The sequence below is a fragment of the Telopea speciosissima genome, chromosome 11 (genome assembly GCF_018873765.1).
Source record: "Telopea speciosissima isolate NSW1024214 ecotype Mountain lineage chromosome 11, Tspe_v1, whole genome shotgun sequence".
NCBI lineage: Eukaryota > Viridiplantae > Streptophyta > Magnoliopsida > Proteales > Proteaceae > Telopea > Telopea speciosissima.
In genome coordinates, this window is record NC_057926.1 from 11,295,869 (window position 1) to 11,316,075 (window position 20,207).

Genomic DNA, 20,207 nt, shown 5'->3' on the forward strand with positions numbered 1-20,207 from the left:
CTTATCCAATATACAAGGGACCATGCATGTCTATCTACCGAGAACATCTTCCCTACTGGGACTCTACCTCCCATGGTTTGGGGGAGCAACCAACCAAGAGATGAATCCTACCAACTAGGAATGCCTATCTACTACGAGGACTACTCGTTACCAACTAGGACTCTCCACACCGCCTCACTCCACTATAAATTTCAAGGTACTCTACCCCATTAACCCATCTTGAATTCTAACTAGTCATCTGTTTGCTCAGAGAGATCTAACTTAAGCATTGGAGAGTCCTAGGCAGAAACCACACTGGTTCTCCCTCGTTACTAAGGTCCTTTTGCAGGTTGCGGCACTCGAAGAGACCACCAGGCGATTTCTTGATGCAACACCCAGAGAGGGTTTCATGGGTTCGACAGGATGTAGCCTGATGAGCATATTTTATGTGTGAATATATCCCTTTATTTTCATCATTTCTAGAATGGTGCTACTCGAGGTATTTTCCTGTGTTTTCAAGTTTTAGGATAATTTTAGTAGAAATGGAGTAATAAAGCTAAAAGAGCCGAAAAGAAGATTCAATGAAGATAGGAGCTGAAGACCAGAGCGAGTGGATTCGAGTTAAGAGAAGAAGAAGGAGAGGAAAGAGAAAAAAAAAATAAAGTATAGGGGCATAAGGGTAATTTTGGAGAATCAAGAATCTTTCAGAAGATATCGAATATTGGGCTCATATCATCTGGAATTTAGAATGGTGCAATTTTAATTATTGGGCTGGGCCTATTCAGGTCAGGATAGAAAGATATTGCCCAAAAACGATTCTTAGTGAAGTTAGAATTTAGGGAAAAAAAAAAAACACCTCTTTTCTCTCCTCTCTCTCTCTCCTAAACCCTCTCGGATTCTTGCTCTTCTCTCTCCCACTTCGTCTCTCATCTCTCCACGGTTCCCTATCACCTCTTACTTTGCTTCGAGAGAAGACTAGTTCGGCATTGGGACTGTAGAGGAATTCGGTTAATGAGGATGTTAAAGCTTTGTTATTTTCTTCCATTACGCATGCAAGTTTCTTTCTTCAATAAAATTATTTTTTTTTATTTATCTCTTGCAATTTATTTTACCATGTCTTTTGTTTATTTTTCATCATCTTCTTCCTCTTTTTATTTTTTCATGGCCAAATAATTCCTCCACTTAGGGATAGGATGAAGCCATGAGAGAAGAAAGAATCAATGGTGTTTGTAGCTCTACGTGATTATTGTATTAGCATTAGTAGATTTAATATGTGCCATGTCCACATTCCTTATGCCATCCATTTATCGTATGCGTAATTGTCTACGTGTCCATATAAAATTTTGTTGATGATTGATTTGCTATGATCGTATGCGTAGTAATTGTCATTCATAGTATCACTTGTCTCCTATGTCTTGAACCCACCATTCATGCCATCTAAGGGCTGTGTTTTTTCTATATCTTATCATTGATTGGACCAATTTCTCTTGGTGGATTCCATACCCCTAAGTGTTTTTCTCAACCCGTCTTCTTTAATTAGTCCATTGCGTTCTCTTTAATTAGTCTCTTCGTTAGTTTACTATTTTTAATTAAATTTTTTATTTTTAGTCTTTTAATTATTAAATTGGTGTGCTCTGCCTAAGTTGAAATTGGATTAATCACCTCCCTGTGTATGACCCATAACTACGATTGACCCGTATGCTTGCAGTATTATTTTGAACTCAAACAAGTTTTTGACGCTGTTGCCGGGGAGGTGACGCTTGTTTAGTTTCCAATTTTAATTGATTCATAGTGTTTTTAATATAAACAAATTAATAAAAAAAAAGCTTTGAGGAGTGCCCTAATTTCGGATTGTGGCTTTTGTATGCTTGATTAGATGAGGAATTCTAAGAACTGGATAGAACGAGTTGAGATTCCAACCATGGGCGAGGAAGGAGAGAGGCAACCTATGACCCCTTTTATCCTGTATGGGCTGCACAACCCTCATGCATTCACTTATCCTCCACCCAACGAAACAATTATGAGCTTAAATCTAATTTCATTAGTATGTTGCCCCCACTTTCATGGGGTAGCTAATGAAGATGCATATTTGTTTCTTGGGGAGTTTGAGGAGATATGTGTGCTCATTAAGATGCAACAATTGACTGATGATGCGGTTAAGTTGAGATTCATCACCTTTGCACTTAAGGATCAAGCTAAAAAGTGGCTCTATGGTTTGCCTAGAGACTCAATAACTACGTGGGATCAATTTACAGTTGTCTTCTTAAAGAAGTTCTTTCCCTTGCATAAGACCAATAGGATTAGGAATGACATTCTGCAGTTCAGATACAGACCAAACGAATCCTTCTCCAAATTCATGGAGAGATTCAACAACCTTCTTCAAGAGTGTCCTCACCATGGCCTAGATACTTGGCATATGTGCCAAATAGTCTATGAGGGTATAGATTATCAAACCAAGCAGTTGGTGGAATCCATGTGCCCAACTAGATTCACATCATTCACCGATGAAAATAAAGCTTGGAAGTTTTTGGTTGACTTAGTGGACAAGACCAGAGAGTGGGAATCCACTCAAGAAAATGAAGACTCCAGTAAGGGATTTTTGGTAGAGGGAACTGTAGCCAAAGAGGCTCAGTTGGGCAATCTTATTAGAAGACTGGAAGCCATAGGGACTAAGGGACCTTCCTCGATAAATCAGGTTTGTCAGACCACCCCTTTGTGTAGTGGATACCAATCCTCATCACATGTGATGGATGAGTGCTCTAATAGGTCTAGTGGGCATGGAAGCTATGAGAGTGTGCATGTAATGAACAATCCTTATAATGGAACCTATAACCTAGGTGGAGAAATCACCCTAACTTTTCATGGAACCAAGGCCCCAAACAAGTTGGTCCATCTACAGTCCATCCTCCAATCCAAGGTCAGTTTGCTCCCCAGCAGACTAACCCTAGATTTGTCCCCCCTCCTAATAATCTCCGACCCACACCACCAACCCCAATGATGAATCAACAACCACCTGAATTTCTGAAAAATAGTGATAAGTCTACCAGGATAAATTCCCTCGAGAAGAGTATGGAGCTTCTCATGAGCACATTCATGACCAACCAACATAACATAGAGAGGCAAATCTCTCAACTGGCCAATACTCCCCATGAAAGGGAAAAGGGTAAGATGCCGAGTCAACCAGATCCAAACCCTAGGACCTCTATGTCCCATCCACCTCACACTCAGCTAAACTTTATACATCAAAGTCCACACCACTCAGAACCCTCTAGTCAATGTAATGCCATATATGCTTTGAGGATGTGAGTACCAACAAGAGGTTCCAATTCAACCAACTCTTGTAATTTTTGAGCCTCCTGTTGATGTTGTGAATATTCTCATTCACCACCCATTATAAGTGCCCCACATGACCCTCCCATAGTTGTGAATGACCAGCCCCCTGTCCAAGGTTTGTCTGATAAACCTATAGTGGTTAATGAAGAGAAACATGAAGAGCCACCTGAGAAGACTTATGTCCCTAAGGCACCATTTTCCAATAGGCTTCAAAGCAACAAGAAGGATGCAATAACTGAAAAAGTTTTAAATGTCTTAAAAAATGTGTAAGTTAACATCCCTCTTTTAGATGCTATTTCCCAGGTACCTACCTATGCAAAAGTCCTTAAGGACTTGTGTACTCAGAAAAGGAAAACCAATGTACCTAAGAAAGCCTTCCTAATTGCCAACGTGAGCTCAGTTCTGTTGCAACAGATAGTAGCTAAGTATAAGGATCCTGGTTGCCCAACTATCTCATGTATGATTGGTAACACTAGAATTGACCATGCCCTTCTTGATCTAGGAGCTAGTGTAAATTTATTGCCTTATTCAGTGTACCAACAATTAGGGTTAGGAGACCTTAAGTCAACATCTGTCACATTACAATTGGCAGATAGATCAGTCAAGACTCCCAAGGGAGTAATTGAGGGATGTGTTATTAAAGGTTTGGAAATTTCTTTTCTTGTGGATTTCATAGTCCTAGATACCCAACCTAAGACCAATATCAAAGGCCAAATCCCAATTATCCTTGGCAGGCCTTTCTTAGCTACTGTGATAATTAGTAATCGATATTGGACATAGGAATGGTCTGATGAGGCTGTCTTTTGGGAATGCATCTCATGATTTTAATATCTTTAGATTGGGAAAGCAACCATGCTTAGATGAAGACGTGTATCTAATTTTTGAACCACTTGATTTGGTTGCAATTGCTCTTAACACAGGTATCAATCAATGTCTAGAGGACTTGCCTCAATCCAAGTATAGGGGAGAGCCTTCTAAATTGTGGACCAAGCCACCATCTATTGAGCCAGATGGTAATTTGTCTACTTCTCTTCCCAAGTCACCACCAGTGGAACCGCCTGAAAAGGAACAAGAGGTGTTATCCCAACAACACAATGGGGGCACTGTAATATTTGATCCAGGGTACAAACTCTACAATCTCTAGCACATCTCTTAATTCCTCTCTCATACCACTTTCTTCACCACATTCTTACGAGGTCATGGATTTCCATGCACCTCTTTATTTTGAGCCACCATGATCATATCCGGTACGCCCCCTCTTCTTTGTCCTTATTTTTATTTTTTTCATGCATCGAGGACACTGCATAATTTAAGTATGGGGAGATTTAATTGATTTGTAATCTATACTACGGTTCGAGAGCGAGTGTGTAGCCTCTTTAGTTTACTTTTCTAAAGACTTTGAGAGCATCCAAAATACCCTACACTTTGAAGTAATAAAAAATTCCGCACTGAGGAGGGGATTGGGATATACCGATCAAAGGGATTTTAAATTTTTTTTAAGTACATTATCTACTAAGAGAGTCGATTTTGTTAGTCATCCTGTTTACACGAGTTTTGGTTAGGTGCTAAGGTTGAATCATGACACACTTACATGATCTATAGTTGATTGCCAAGAAAAAAAGATAATAACATAAATATTTGTTCTTTGATCCAGTTTTGACTTGTAGCCTAGTTGGTTTGAGTAAGTAAGCCTAAGGGGTGTTTTACACTTAATTCCTTAAAGCCGTCTGGTTTGAGAGTAATTGGCCTAAAGCTCGTTACACGAACCACCTAGAAAGCTTAAGAGGTCAAGACATTGGATGGATTGGAGTAATGTGTTTTAATAAATAAAAAAAAAGAAGAAGTTTGAACTCATACTGCATCAATGTCTAAAGCCACAAAGTGGTAATCAAAAGATATATATGCACTGAGAATCTATTCCAACATTGCTTAGTAACTTAGGTGTCTGGTGCAAGCCCTGCATGTCATTCAAGCCAAACGCAGTAGAGGAACATTTGAGTTCAATACTTGGAAAAATATGGTAAGTGAAATCAAAGGGAAATTGAGATTGTACATGTGTTTAAAGGTTCTACCACGGTTCCGAGCTGAAGTCTTTTGTAGTCTAGATGACCTACTCGATCTAATCTTGAGGGAAAACAATTGACTCACCCTACCCCAAACCTCCCTAAGTTAGATGTATGACAGTTCTCCAACTTAGAGTGGGATAATAAAGTTCAAGTGTGGGGGAATATCTAGAAAATCTCAAAGTTGTTTTTATCTTAGGGGGGCTGCGTTCTCTATCTTGACCATAGTATGGAGTTACAATTGAATTTTGTGTGTATATTCATTGCAAATACTCACGAGACACAACTCGTCCACTCGGGGTAACCTAGGGGTTTAAAAGCTTGTTGCACGTGCTAAGTGCAATCGTGATTCCTATGAAAGTGAGTTAGGTTTTTCTTATTTTCTTTAGTTTTCTTTAGTTTAGTTTTCTTTTTGTTTGCTTGAGGACAAGCAAAGTTGATGAGCATATTTTATGTGTGAATATATCCCTTTATTTTCATCATTTAATTCCTAGAATGGTGCTACTCGAGGTATTTTTCTGTGTTTTCAGGTTTTAAGATAATTTTAGTAGAAGTGGAGTAATAAAGCTAAAAGAGCCTAAAAGAAGAAGATTCAATGAAGATAGGAAAGAGAAAAAAATAAAGCATAGGGCCATAAGGGTAATTTCAGTGAATCAAGAATCTTTCAGAAGATATCGGATATTCTTGTAATCGGACCAGATTATTCTGAAACTCCAAGCACCTGTGATTGACAACCCTGGACAATTTTTTTTAAAAATTAAAGCAGTTACAAAAATTAAAGTGTTTTGAGCACTTAATATTCAGAGGACTCATTTTGACAGGATTATCATAACATGATTTGAATTGTTCTATCATTGTTTAAGGTTTCAACATGGAAAGTTGAAAGAAGAAAGAAAATCAGTAATATATGTAATTGGTGACATCAACTATTTGCATCCACAACCTCATCCACATTTGATTGGATCTTCCCCATTTCAAGCCTAAAACCATCATGAATTTATCAGTGCGATCTTTTATAACATTTAAGATCCTGCCCTGATACCATCCAAGGTTACATCTGAAATACTCAACTATACTTTTTCCCTTCCGTCACCACTCCTTTCTCCAACAAAGGATAAAAGAACTGATAAAAATCTAACACTAACAAATTATTCACTGGTATTGGTCCAAGCTTTTCAATCAGTCATGGGAATTTTACTTGTATTTGGTAATCGCTTTCCATGCACAAATGAACTAAACAAATGGAAAGCTCTTCCAGGTTGTGCATAGGGGACCATATGACCAGCACCTCTAACTGTGGCAAAAGTCAATAAATTTCCATACTCAGTAGCCCAACCTCCAACCTATCGAGTAACAAGAAAGAAAAAAAGTAAATATATCAGAAAAAATGTACAGATATTAAGGAGCTGTTGTGACTTGTGAGGGTGCAGAGACTTTTATTAAAATAAAGGCAAAGCACATATGGTTAATATGCCATAAAGCAAGAATAGATCATGAGCTATAAGCGCGCTAAATACCTGGTCTTTGTGAAACCAAGCTCCATATGGAACTGTGACCTCGAAGTTCAGATCATGAGCGAGTTCTTTTACGAGTGTCCTTGAGCCCATCAGTGGTACAACAGAATCCTGGTCCCCACTGAAATTCAAAAAACATATGAGCCTTAGTGGCAGATAATAACATCTCCTCTTTCTGTTATTTCTTGCATGAGTTCAGAATGACTCACCTGTAAATCAAGACAGGTATATGATGTTCGATTATCCTCTTCAGCAAAGGGAGTATGTTAATGTTGCCATCAGTTGCACTGTAATTCAGTGTACTGTGCCAATTGAACAAAAACTAAAACCAGTTAATTCAGAAAGAACAGTTCGTATTACTCCTGAAGAATCCTATCATTACAGTATTTAAATCACATTTTTCATTACTTACTCCAATCCCTTTATCTGGGAAAGCTCAAGACTTAAGTCATCTGTTAAAGATGGCCGGACTTTGCTTTCTGTCATGGTGGGAATCAAATGGCACTCAACATAAACATGCTGGTTTTTGGTCAATGTGAGGAAGGATTAATCCTGAAACACTAACATTATCAAAAAGAAAACAATTCTCCTAGGTGGCAAGAAACAATTGGAGAAAGAATAATTTGGATGGACATACATATAGCCAACCAAAGCTCATTGAGTCAAATAAGAGGAAGCAGTAGGAAGGTAGCTCTGAAGATGTAAGGATGCTAATGAATAGCAGTACATAGCATGCCCACAAATGGCTTACCACCCTAGTGTCCAATTCCTGCTGCGGTTCCACCCAATGCCTTGCACATGGATTAAAGGTTGAGATCAACTTTACTGGATGATCAATACATCCAGATCAATGGAATGTTTCACCGCAGTTCAGTTCTCATAACATATTTTCTGACCAGAGCAAAAGACTGGGTGATTTGTCATCTAGTTTTCATTAATTAAGTAGATGTTTTAGCTGAGGTATCCCGGATGTGGAACCAGTGAGCTTCTTGGATTCCCATCTATGCTTAAATGTGTGCATTGTCGATCACTAAACCTTTTCATTACTACCAGACGAGTGCCTTGGATTTACTATAGCAGAGCAATGACCATTTCTCCTTCGTCGAAGAAAATTTTGACCAGTGTAGAAAAGCTCAATAAAATATTCCACTGGTTTGCATATGCTTAGAGTTTAGATGTCCCTGGAATATTAATAGAAAGTTAATTTGCTTATACTTCAAGTATATATGATAGGTGAGACAAAACAACTAGTAAGAACCTAAAGACACTTTAGAGACCTGGACCTTTTACATTTATTATTTCAATCTGGGATCTACTCATAATCTTAAGGTTGATCTGTGTATTCAACCTCAGATGAAGGCATCAGAAAGCAATGAAATGTACATGACTAATGGGACAGAATACTCACTCACTGCACATTGACCAATTATATGGTAACTTGGTACGGTTTGCATGAAGAGCCTTCTGAACTTGTGGAAGGTTAAAATAGAAATCTCTCTCGTTGGTCACGCAAACATCAACCCCCACACTCATCTTAGTAGCCTACAATGTAACAATTTTACAGTTGGTAAATGCACACACACACACATGCACAGAGAGAGAGAGAGAGAGAGAGACCAGTTTTCGCAGTCTTAGCTCCTGCTGCACAATAGATGGATAACAGACATCAAGGATCATGTCATAGCCATTTACATAGTGTCTGGCCACCTTATTTGCTTCGGAAATAGCAGCATTGCATGAGACTGTCACATTGTGGGGACTAGGGTAGGTATAGTCATCAAAATCACATTCATTCATGATGGTGAGGCCAATCTCATCTGAAATCATCCCATGTGACCAAAAGAACTCATAGCCTGATGGGATATCCCTATCAAGTCTGAGAAGTGGATTCCCAATCTATTTCAGAAAAGCAAAAATAAAGTCAAATATAATTCAGAAATCCTAAAGACACCACAAGACATAGACAAAGTAAGATTATTCAAACATACAATACAAAAGAAGATCTTTAAAGGTTCAAGAAAGTTCTCTTACTGCTACTCCCTTACTCTTGAACTTGAAATCATTTGAGTGCATATTGTGGTCCAGTAAAGCATTTGCCAATTGTGGTATATAATGCCCTACGAATACATCAACACAGGTAAGGAAAAATACTGTTGGAAGAGAAGGGAAAAATGGTTGAACTTATTATAGTGTATCAAAAATATTATTGAAGAGTCTAAATGAATTTTGATGTTTACAATCTAAAAATTCAAATATTTTTAGCTTTCTAGTTGTCAATTTCTTCAACTAACACCCTGCCTAGAAAGAAGTCAAAGAAGAAGTCTGGTTATGATTTTTCAAACCTGCATAGCTTTCTCCAGTAAGGAAAAAATCTCTCGACTTGTACTCTGGATATTTATCAAACCATTTTACCAGGAACATGTGCATGTCCCTCACTGCCAAAATCAAAATTTTGAAATTGCATCAAACCTTGCACGATCAGTTTCAGATAAATTACTGACATTCTTCTTTCTCAAAATCTATTACCCAGAATTTACCATAAATTAACCAGAAGGGACCAAAATTGCAAGGTTTGATCTGTATTTCTTACCAGTAGATTCATCCCCACAAGTATAATCTGATGTTGTGTTTGAGTAAGACCATCCTACCCCAACAGGAGACTCAATAAAAAGGAGATTTGATACTACAAAGAGATAGAAAAGCAAGAATAAAGAAAACAGCTAACAAAAACAGGAGATGAAATTGTGATATCAGAAATATTTTAACTAAAATAAGATTGTCTATATAATGAAACCTTTGTTCCATGATTGTGGATTTATAACAAGGCCTCGACCATCTCCTCTAGGAAAGAATGGACCCAACTCGGTAAAGGCACCCCCACCCATTGAGGAACATCCCGGGCCTGAAAGAAAGACGCCATTGTTAACAGTCAGGAAGTATAACTTCATAGACTAAGATCGATGGAGTTGATCTTCATATATCTTCCATGTGAATTGTACAGATCCGATGTTTAACTTTTTATTTTTCGGATGGGTTGGATCATGTAATACAATTTGTGCACAGAACAATCAAACTCTTTTTTAGGGGGCAAAAAAAAAAAAACCAAAATGAAGATATATAGTTAGTAATCTTTCGATTTTTCTTAGACTTCAATGTCCCAACATAATCAATGATTTTATGTCAAACCTCACCATGGGATGGAATAAGCTGATTAGATAAAGCAAATTATTCACATAAGTCATAAGATGGATAATTTAAATGAGATGATTATATTTCTTCAACAGTGAGAGACCAAAACAGAGTGGTCTCTGTAAAATAGTTGAATGTTAACCTCTACAGTTTCAGTTTCTAGTCACATAGTCACTCATCCTAATACTGTAGGATTACAGAATCACCCCAGCACAAATGTGCAGTTTGTTGATCAATTAGAAAGAGAAAAGAAATTGAGTTGGGAAAACAAAGACATGTGTAGGGGAAGGAGTACAGAAAACAGCCATTATAAAGTTAAGCAAGTTGAAATATTAAGTCTTCAAGATGGAATAGGAGAATATCCATCATAGCAACCAATAAGTAAATAGCCGACACATTCAAACATAGAAAGAAGAATCACTGAAGAACCACAGCAGAAAATTCATGGTTAACAAGATGAAACAAGACAAAATAAGACTCAGAGAAGCAGAAAAACCAACCTCCATTTAACCATAGAGTAAGGGGTTTTTTCTTTGCATTCCCCTCTGCTTCAACAAAATAGTAAAACAAACTCTTGCCAGTCTTCTCATCCACATCTATGTACCCTGCAAACTGCCTGAAACCAACCTTCGGCTGGCCAGGCAACCTCAATACCAAATGATCAAGTTGTTTCCCATGAACACAACCCAGCAACGCCACCCAGCTCAGAAGAACCACCAATCCACAAAACCACTGCATACCCATCTCAAACAATTGAAAGAATTTCAAAAAATAAGAACTGAAAAAAGAATTTCAAAAAATAAGAACTGAAAAAGAGATCCGTAGATCCCTTCTCTGTTCTACCCAAAAAAAAAAAAAAAAAAAGATCCCTTCTCTGCTTTCTAATGAGAACAAATGTACACATAGATATAATAGTAGGAGAAACAACGTAGGAAAACGAAGGAAAATGAAACAGAATCTTTAATAGCCATATATTTTTTTTCCCCTTCTATCTATTGATTCTGTTGAGAGAGGCACCTGAATCTCGGAAGTCTTTAATTAAAGGAGGATAAGGATTGTTCTTGTTCATTTTTAGCTACAAGAGATGATTTTCAACCCCTATTAGTTTGATAAAAACAGTCGTCAGTTTCGTGAGAGAGAGAGAGAGAGTTTGTATGGATCGAAAGAGGCAGAGAGAGCCGTTACGAAGTGCAAGTAAGACTCTTTGTGTTGGATGCCACTTGGCATTCTTTCATCCCAAAATTGGTGGGTGAGCTGAAATCCAAGGAAAAAGTTCTTTGTTCGGGAGTGTGGCCTACGCCAGCATTTCCATGAGTCTATCTCTCTCCTGCTCATGTGCAAAGACACCTCTGCCCCCTTGTTTTAAGGAGGAGAGAGATAGACACATGGGAGTGCTGGCTTAGGCCACACTCCCGTACAAAAAACTGCTTCCCAAAAATAAATTCCCCCTGGACGTGGTCTCTCCCCCGAGCCCTACCTATTGAGGATATTACAGTCTTTTTGTTCCTCTTGCGATTTTTGGAATTTTTTAATTATGGAAACCAAATTGGTAGTTGCTCAAGAGATCCTCACAAATGATAATGATATCAAATCCACCAATGAATGGCAATTTTCTTATTGGCTGAGTTTCCTTCTTTAGTTATTTCCATATCCATTGTAATCTCATTATAATCTTTCGTCATTCTCTTACCTTGCAAACACCAACACATGTACACTTTAAATATTCTCTTCATTGGAGTGATTTGTTTTTTTGTTTGTGAGAATCTAAATTTATTTACGCTAGAACGAAGTCCCAGTAAGGTTGTCGTGAATCGATCAATGCAAGAACTCCAATTTCTCAGCTCTAACACTATCCTATCCAAATAAAATAAAATAAAATATTTGTTTACATAGCTCTTTTTCCCATTTATTTAATTCCTAAATATTTTAAAACGAATGAAAAAAAGAAAAAAAAAAAAGGATGATTGCCTGCAATGAGGACTTGGGTTAGGGTTAACTTCTACCCGTGGCTTATTATTATTATTATATTTTATTATTATTATTATTATTAATAATATAAGGCATTATTATGGGATATGTATAGTTTCATTTATGACCAAAAATGACATGAATTGTGTGTACATCAGAAAACTTACATGGAGTTCAGAATTCTCCCCTGCATCATCATCGTCCATAAAACCCTCTGTACAATTCAAGAAATTCACTTAGACATAATATCACTATGGTGATGGATAAGGATTCTTTTTCTGTTTTAGAGAACAAAAATGATAACACTTGAGAACTTGAATTATTTAGTCATGAACAAAATAAAGCACAACACTCAACGGTTTTGTCCAAAAGGTTGATGGAGAAATGTGAGAATGAACCATTAAATATGAAAATTGCCAATAAAAGATTACTTTGCCAAGGAGGCGTTAACTCCATCTTAGAATTTCATAATAAGAAACCAAGGAATGTTTTTAGCGAGTTCTTGGTTTTATATTATTATCTTTAAAAGGTAGATACATGTTCCAACAAGATCCAATAATAAGTTGTCCAATTAGTTTGGAATATGAGACCATAAGCTGCTAATTTTTATTTACAATAGGCACTTAGGTGTGGGTGTCATAAGCATGATACATCTGTCTAGGAGTTGCCCAATGTATAAATTCAGATTTCAGCAACAAACTGCTGTATTTTCTATGAAATCTAATAATGCATGTCTAAGTAAATGGATATGCATGTTGTTAAGGATTGTTGATTAGAGTTTATAGGGTTTCTGGGGGTGTTTTAGTCTTATTTATATTTCTAGTTTATTCTATTGTCTTAAGGGTATTTTTGGGGAATTTACTTGTAATTCATTAATGCTGAAGTTATAAATCAGATTTCCCCCCAAACTGGGGGTGTTTAAGTCTTATTTATATTTCTAGTTTATTCTATTGTCTTAAGGGTATTTTGGGGAGTTTACTTGTAATTCATTAATGCTGAAGTTATAAACCAGATTTCCCCCCTCACGATTTACATATACTGAAATCGTGAGGAAGTTTATTTTCTCTTAATCGATCTCTCTCCGCTTCTCTTCTCCATCTTCTTCTTCTTCCTTGTTCTTCACTGCTGGTCAGACCTAGGGTCTGTTCTGCTATATGGTATCAGAGCCCAAATTCTGATCAACAGGACCTTACCTTGTTGCTGGTTTGCAGGCTTCTCCTTCTTCTTCCCCTCTTGTCGTGGCCTGCAGCAACCAGATGCTGTACATTCCTGCTTGAACCCTAGTCATATCCTAATGAAGGACTAGGGTTATCTGTTTTGCTAAAGAATGATCGTGTCTTTTGTGCCTGGAGCTGTTTGAGATTTCTGCTACATGAAGTAATCGATTTCTCAAAACCCTGTGAGAATCGAGTTCTTTTTCTCCTGGGATTTCTTCTTCATATTGGTTGCCGGTTTGGGGACTTTTATTTCTTATTATTCAGTGGTTCTCTACACCAACAATTGGTTCCTTTTTGGGATGTTCAGCCTCCTTTCTGCAGTTGTCGATTTTTACCCTAATCTAGGTTTGGACTGAAATCGATTCTTTGGTTTGTCTTCATTATTGTTGGTTGTCCCTGCTTTGTACCTATCCCAGGTATTCTCTGACAATATTATTTGATCTCATGGCTGATTCTAAGCCTCCCACGGAAAACTTTAATATTCAGATTACAATAATCAAACTGAATGGTACCTCCAACTACCTTCTTTGGTCTCAAGTCTTTGAAGTTTATGTTACTGCTCACCGATGTCTTATCTCACTATGACACCGCCAGCCCCTACTGATGACAAATATGATGATTGGAAGGCTGAGAATGCAACACTTCTTTGCTGGCTTTGGAATAGCATGGAACCATCCATAGCCTCTAATGTTATGTTTCATAAAACTGCCAAGGGTGTTTGGGAAGAACTCAAGGAAAGCTATTCTCAAGATACAAATCTGTCTCGAATTTATGATATGTATGAGAAATTTTTCTCCTTCAAGCAAGAAGGAAAGTCTCTTGGCAAATACTACAATTCACTGAAAGAACTCAATGTGTACCAACCTATCTCCACTGATGTCTCTGTAATTTAATCCCAACGATTTGAGTTTTTGGTTACTAAGTTTCTCTCTAGACTGGATTCTGATCTTCAATTCGTCAAAAGCCAATTATTGGTTGGGGAGAAGATTCCATCTATGAATGAAACATACTGTCGGATCCAGAGAGTTGTTTCTCCTTTGGAGGTGAAGTCTGATCCAGCTCCTGTCTCCAAGGATAATTCTGCCCTTTTTATCTCTACTGGAGGAAGTGGTCGTAGTGGTAGTACCTCTTCTCGAGGTCGTGGTTTTGGATCTGATCGTGGTCGTGGGGCTGGTCATGGTAGTCATGGGGCTGTTTCCAACTCTGCTGGTTCCTCTTCTGGTGATGGTGGCTCTCGATGGTGTTCTCATTGTAGTCGTCCCATCCATACTGTTGACAAATGTTGGCTGAAACATGGCAAACCACAATGGGCACGTGAGCAATTTGCTAATGCTACAGTCTCAGATGGAGCGGCTGATCCTGTGCAGCCTCCTGACACTACTCATGGGTCTTCCACTGATGGTGGTAGTTCCTCCAATGACCTGGTTTCTCAACTCTTACAACGAGTGCAGCAACTTGAGGCATCCTCCTCTACATCTACTGCGTCCTTGCCCAATTAGGTACATCTACTGCATGTTTTGCCTCCTCATCTTCTCCATGGGTCATTGACTCTGGTGCCTCTTCACACATGACTGGTAAGCCCAATTTATTTTCAACTTTTGCACAGTCCGCTGCCCCATCGCGGATTTCTAGTACCGATGGGTCTTTTATACCTATTACTGGTCATGGGGACATCCCCTCATCTTCTGACCTTTCCTTATCTAATGTTCTTCATGTACCTAAGCTTCCTCTTAATCTTCTCTCTGTTAGTCAATTAACTAAGACTTTGAATTGTTCTATAACCTTTCATCCTTCTCACTGTGTCTTTCAGGATCTTGCAACAAGGACGACGATTGGTGGAGGACATGAGAAGGGTGGCCTCTATTACTTTGACTTGGCATCTACTTCTACGACAACGATTGATACTTCTTCTAACATTTCTCCTTTACATTGGCACTATCAGCTAGGACATCCTTCTTTATCCAAGTTGTGTCTTCTTGTTCCTAGCTGCAAATCTGTCTCCCACATTGAGTGTGAAGCTTGTGAGCTTGGCAAACATCATCGTACTGTTTTTCCTTTTGAGTCCAGAGTCTAGGAGTACTTCTTTGTTCCAGTTAGTCCATTCTAATATTTGGGGTCCTTGTAGGATCAAGAGTCGGTTAGGATTTTATTATTTTGTTAGTTTTATTGATGATCATTCTCGTATGACATGGTTGTACCTCTTGAAGGATAGATTTGAATTTGTCTCTATTTTCAAACAATTTTATAATGAAATTCGTGTTCAATTTGGTGTTTATTTAAAGATTTTGCACACTGATAATGCCCTAGAGATAATTCAACGTGAGGTTTCCTCTTTTTGTTCTGACAATGGCATCATTCATCAAACTAGTTGCTCTTACACACCTCAATAAAATGGTGTGGCAGAGCACAAAAATCGCCATTTGTTAGACATTACTAGGTCCTTGATGTTTCATATGAATGTTCCTAAACTGTATTGGGCTTAATCACTCTTAACCGCTTGTTTCTTGATTAATCGTATGCCTTCCTCTATTTTTAATAATCAAATTCCATTTAATATTGTTTTTCCTGATCGAGTTGTCTTCTCTCTCTCACCTCGTGTCTTTGGTTGCCAATGTTTTGTTCATGTGCTTCGCCCTAGTCTTGATAAACTATCTCCTAGGGCCATCAAGTGTTTGTTTCTTGGTTATTCTCATACCCAAAAGGGTTATAGGTGTTTTGATCCCATCTCTCGCCAACAGTTTGTTTCGGCTGATGTTACCTTCTTCGAAAACTCTCCTTATTTTGCTGATTCTTCTATTAATGTGGACCTTGTTCTTGATACTGGGGGGGTTGATTGTATTGTGGCTGAACCTGTCCCTCCTCCTCTCCCATTAGCTGCCAATCCTGATCCCATGCAGGTGAAGGTTTATACCCGTCGTACCCAACAACAGCTGCTGCCACTGCCACCTCCACCTATTGAGGCTGCCTCTCCACCGCCACCAACTGACTCCTTACTTGCGGATCCCGTTTTAGACATTGATGATCTCCCTATCGCAAAAAGGAAAGGTACTCGCACTTGCACTCAAACCCCCTTTACCCATTGGCCAATTATGTTTCTATTTCTCATTTCCCACTTCATCATCGTGTTTTTGTTGCTGCTTTACATTCTACTTTTGTTCCCCACTCTTATAAGATTACCTTATCCCACCCTGGGTGGAAACAAGCTATGGATGTGGACATGGATGCCTTGGTCTCTCGTAAGACTTGGTCATTGGTTGACTTACCGCCTGGTAAGGATCTTGTTAAGTGTCGTTGGGTGTACACGGTTAAGTACAATCCAGATGGCACTGTGGAGCGGCTCAAGGCCCGTTTAGTTGCCAAGGGGTTTACATAGACATATGGGGTCGACTACTTCGAGACCTTCTCCCCTGTTGCGAGGTTGAATTCTGTCCGCATTTTGCTTTCCTTGGCAGTAAATCTTGATTGGCCTCTCTTTCAGATCGATGTGAAGAATGGCTTCATATATGGTGATCTCCAGGAGGAGGTCTACATGGAGCAACCTCCTAGTTATGTTGCTCAGGGGGAGGATAGTGTTCGGGTGTGTCGCCTTCATAAGGCCATTTATGGACTGAAACAGTCTCCCCATGCGTGGTTTGATAAATTTAGCAGTGTTATGGCTAGTTGTGGGTTCTCTTAGTGCTATTCTGATCACTCTATTTTTGTTAGACGTCAGGGGTCTAACGTGGTCATCTTAGTAGTTTATGTCGATGAAATTATTGTTACTGGTAATGACGCTTTTGGGATTGCACAGGTGAAGCCATATTTGCATGATAACTTCCAGATCAAGGATTTGGGTAGCCTCAGGTACTTTCTTGGTATTGAGGTTGTTCGCAGTTCTCGAGGTCTTAGCCTGTCCTAGAGGAAGTATGTTTTTGATTTACTTGCTGAGACAGGAATGTTGAGTTGCAAACCTATTGATACTCCTATGGATCCACATGTTAAGTTTGGAACTTCTGGTGACAAGGAATTTAGTGACCCACATCAGTATCGACGCCTGGTCGGTAAACTTATCTACCTCACGGTTACTTGTCCCGATATCTCCTTTACTGTGGGTGTTGTTAGTCAGTTCATACAGACACCTAAGCAAGTACATTGGGATGCTGCTTGTCGTATTTTACACTATCTCAAGGGTGCTCCAAGCAAGGGGCTGGTTTACCATTGTCATGGTCACACCAACATTATTGGTTTCTCTGATGCTGATTGGGTTGGTTCTGATGGAGATAGAAGATCGACTATAGGTTATTGCAATTTCTTTGGAGGTAATTTGGTTACCTGGAAGAGCAAGAAACAGACCACTGTTGCTCATTCCAGTGCTGAGGCTGAGTACAAAGCTATGACTCATACAGCTGCAGAGTTGATGTGGGTTCGTTCTTTTACTCGTGAGCTTGGTTATTCTAGTGATCAACCCATGGAGATGTTCTGTGATAACCAAGCCGCCATTTATATTGCCAACAACCTTGTTTTTCATGAACGGACCAAGCACATTGAAGTTGACTGTCATTTTGTTCGAGATGCTGTTCAGAAGAAGCTAATTAGTACTCCCTTTGTTCGTTCCCAGTTTCAACTTGGAGATATGTTTACGAAGGCTTTGTTTCGACCTCAGTTCTTGAGTGGTTGTTCCAAGCTGGATCTTGGTGATGTCTATGCTCTAGCTTAAGGAGGAGTGTTAAGGATTGTCGATTAGAGTTTACAGGGTTTCTGGGGGTGTTTTAGTCTTATTTATATTTTTAGTTTATTCTATTGTCTTAAGGGTATTTTGGGGAGTTTACTTGTAATTCATTAATACTGAAGTTATAAATCAGATTTCCCACCTCACTATTTACATATACTGAAATCGTGAGGGAGTTTATTTTCGCTCAATCGATCTCTCTCTTCTCTTCTCTTCTCTTCTCCATCTTCTTCTTCTTCTTCTTCCTTATTCTTCATTGCTGGTCAGACCTAGGGTCTGTTCTGTTACACATGTTAGCTATCAACATTCATAATTAAAAATATTAGAAATGATATAACGAACGTGACAAAGTGCATAAGCACAGTCATGTTTACTCTGTGTCAACATGAGTGCATTGGTGTAAGATGTGTGTTGCCCTGATTCCAGATGATAGATAGACCAATAAAATGATGAATAATCAAAAGAATACTGGACATAAAACCAAGTTGTGGAGTCATCACCTCCAATGTATATAGATAAATAACAAACCTCTAACAACAAACTCAGCCTTATCCCAACTTCATAGGGTAGGCTACATAAAACCAAAACAAAATAAAATAGAGAAACCATACTTATACTCAAAACTAAAAGGTGAAGAAAAGATAGGAGAAGAGGGATGGGGAAAGAGATGATAAATGACAAAGGAAAAGGACAAATGGGAGATGGAAAAAAAAAAAAAAGAAATAAAAGAAAGATGGAAGGTAACAAGAGGAAAAAAGGCACAGCTTAACACGCAGTCTAATCTCTGCTAGGTGGGGTCTGCGACATGGATCCTTGCCCTCCAATAGGTTCTGTCTGAGGTCATACTTGAGACTAGACCTAGACTATGCATGTCCTTCCTCACCACTTCTCCTATGGTCATTTTAGGTCTGCCCCTAGCTCTTTTTGCTCCTTCAATCGCGATCATATCACTCCTCCTTACTGGGGCGTCCCTAGGTCTCCGTTGAATATGGCCATACCACCTTAAATGACTTTCTCGGAGCTTGTCATTGATAGGGGCAACTTCTAAGTCTGCTCTTATATGTTCATTTCGTACTTTATCCTTCCTAGTTTTTCCATACATTCACCTGAACATCCTCATCTCTGCTACACAAAGCTTATCAATATGACACTTCTTAATTGCCCAACATTCTGCCCCATACATCATGGCTGGGCGAACAACAGTCCTATAGAATTTTCCTTTAAGCTTTAGAGGAATACGTCGGTCACACAGCAATTCGGACGCACCTCTCCACTTCATCCATCCCACTTTAATTCTCTGTGACACATCATCCTTGATGTCACCTTCTTTATTTATGATTGACCCCAGATATCTAAAACAATTACTTTACGGTATCTCTCTTTCATCAATTCCCACTATATCAGTATATAAATAATCATTCTCCAATGTGGGTTCATATCAATTTATAAATACGTGTGACTTTATGGTTTGGATGATTAGAAAACCTTGTAATTAGATTTCAACAATTGGGTATTGCCACACAAAAGTAAACAAAACCAACGCCCTAGAATATCACTGACCACATGATTATCTTTTGGGGGTGTATAAAAATATATTTAATGAAAAAAAAGAAAAAACCTCTTTTCTCTCCAATCTCTCTCTCCTCAACCCTCTCGAATTCTAGCTCTTCTCTCTCCCACTTCGTCTCTCATCTCTCCACGGTTCCCTATCCCCTCTCACAAATCCCTGTCATAGTCTATCTTTCTCTCACTCCACCTGATCATCCACACGGCGATTAATTGGTGTTGTTTTTTTTAATAAAAGGAGGAGGAACATGGAAGGCGAGCCAGAGAGGGTTTTATTGTGTTTTTTCGTTTTACTTTGCTTTGAGAGAAGACTAGTTCGGCATTGGGACTGTAGATGAATTTGGTTAATGAGGATGTTAAAGCTTTGTTTTTTTCTTCCATGAAGCTTGTAAGTATCATTCTTCAATAAAATTATTTCTTTTTATTTATCTCTTGCAATCTATTTTATCATGTCTTTTGTTTATTTTTCATCATCTTCTTCCTCTTTTTATTTTTTCATGGTCAACTGTTTCCCCCACTTAGGGATAGGATGAAGCCATGAGAGAAGAAATAATCAATGGTGTTTATAGCTCTACGTGATTATTGTATTAGCAATTAGTAGATTTTATATGTGCCATGTCCACATTACTCATGCCATCCATTTATCGTATGCGTAATTGTCTACGTGTCC

The 20,207-nt window shown here is 38.6% G+C and overlaps 1 protein-coding gene across 1 annotated transcript; it reads right to left on the reverse strand.

Annotated features, from left to right (window-relative positions):
- Positions 1–6,526: 6,526 nt before the first annotated feature.
- LOC122645452 (serine carboxypeptidase-like 42) lies at positions 6,527–10,858 on the reverse strand. The gene is made up of 10 exons (XM_043838752.1): positions 10,579–10,858; positions 9,684–9,791; positions 9,480–9,572; positions 9,232–9,324; positions 8,921–9,006; positions 8,507–8,785; positions 8,298–8,431; positions 7,099–7,191; positions 6,893–7,010; positions 6,527–6,718 (listed from the first exon to the last, which is right to left on the reverse strand). Exons 1-10 carry the CDS (start codon positions 10,820–10,822, stop codon positions 6,551–6,553), a joined length of 1,416 nt encoding a protein of 471 aa, XP_043694687.1. The 5' UTR covers positions 10,823–10,858; the 3' UTR covers positions 6,527–6,550.
- Positions 10,859–20,207: the final 9,349 nt, after the last annotated feature.

Coding starts and splice junctions, on each gene's coding strand:
- LOC122645452 (XM_043838752.1), bottom strand. CDS start 10,822: ATGGGTATGCAGTGGTTTTGTGGATTGGTGGTTCTTCTGAGCTGGGTG. Junction 9,792..10,578: donor TACTCTATGGTTAAATGGAG/GTTGGTTTTTCT, acceptor TCTTTCTTTCAG/GCCCGGGATGTTCCTCAATG. Junction 7,192..8,297: donor AATTGGTCAATGTGCAGTGA/GTGAGTATTCTG, acceptor CAATTGGCACAG/TACACTGAATTACAGTGCAA.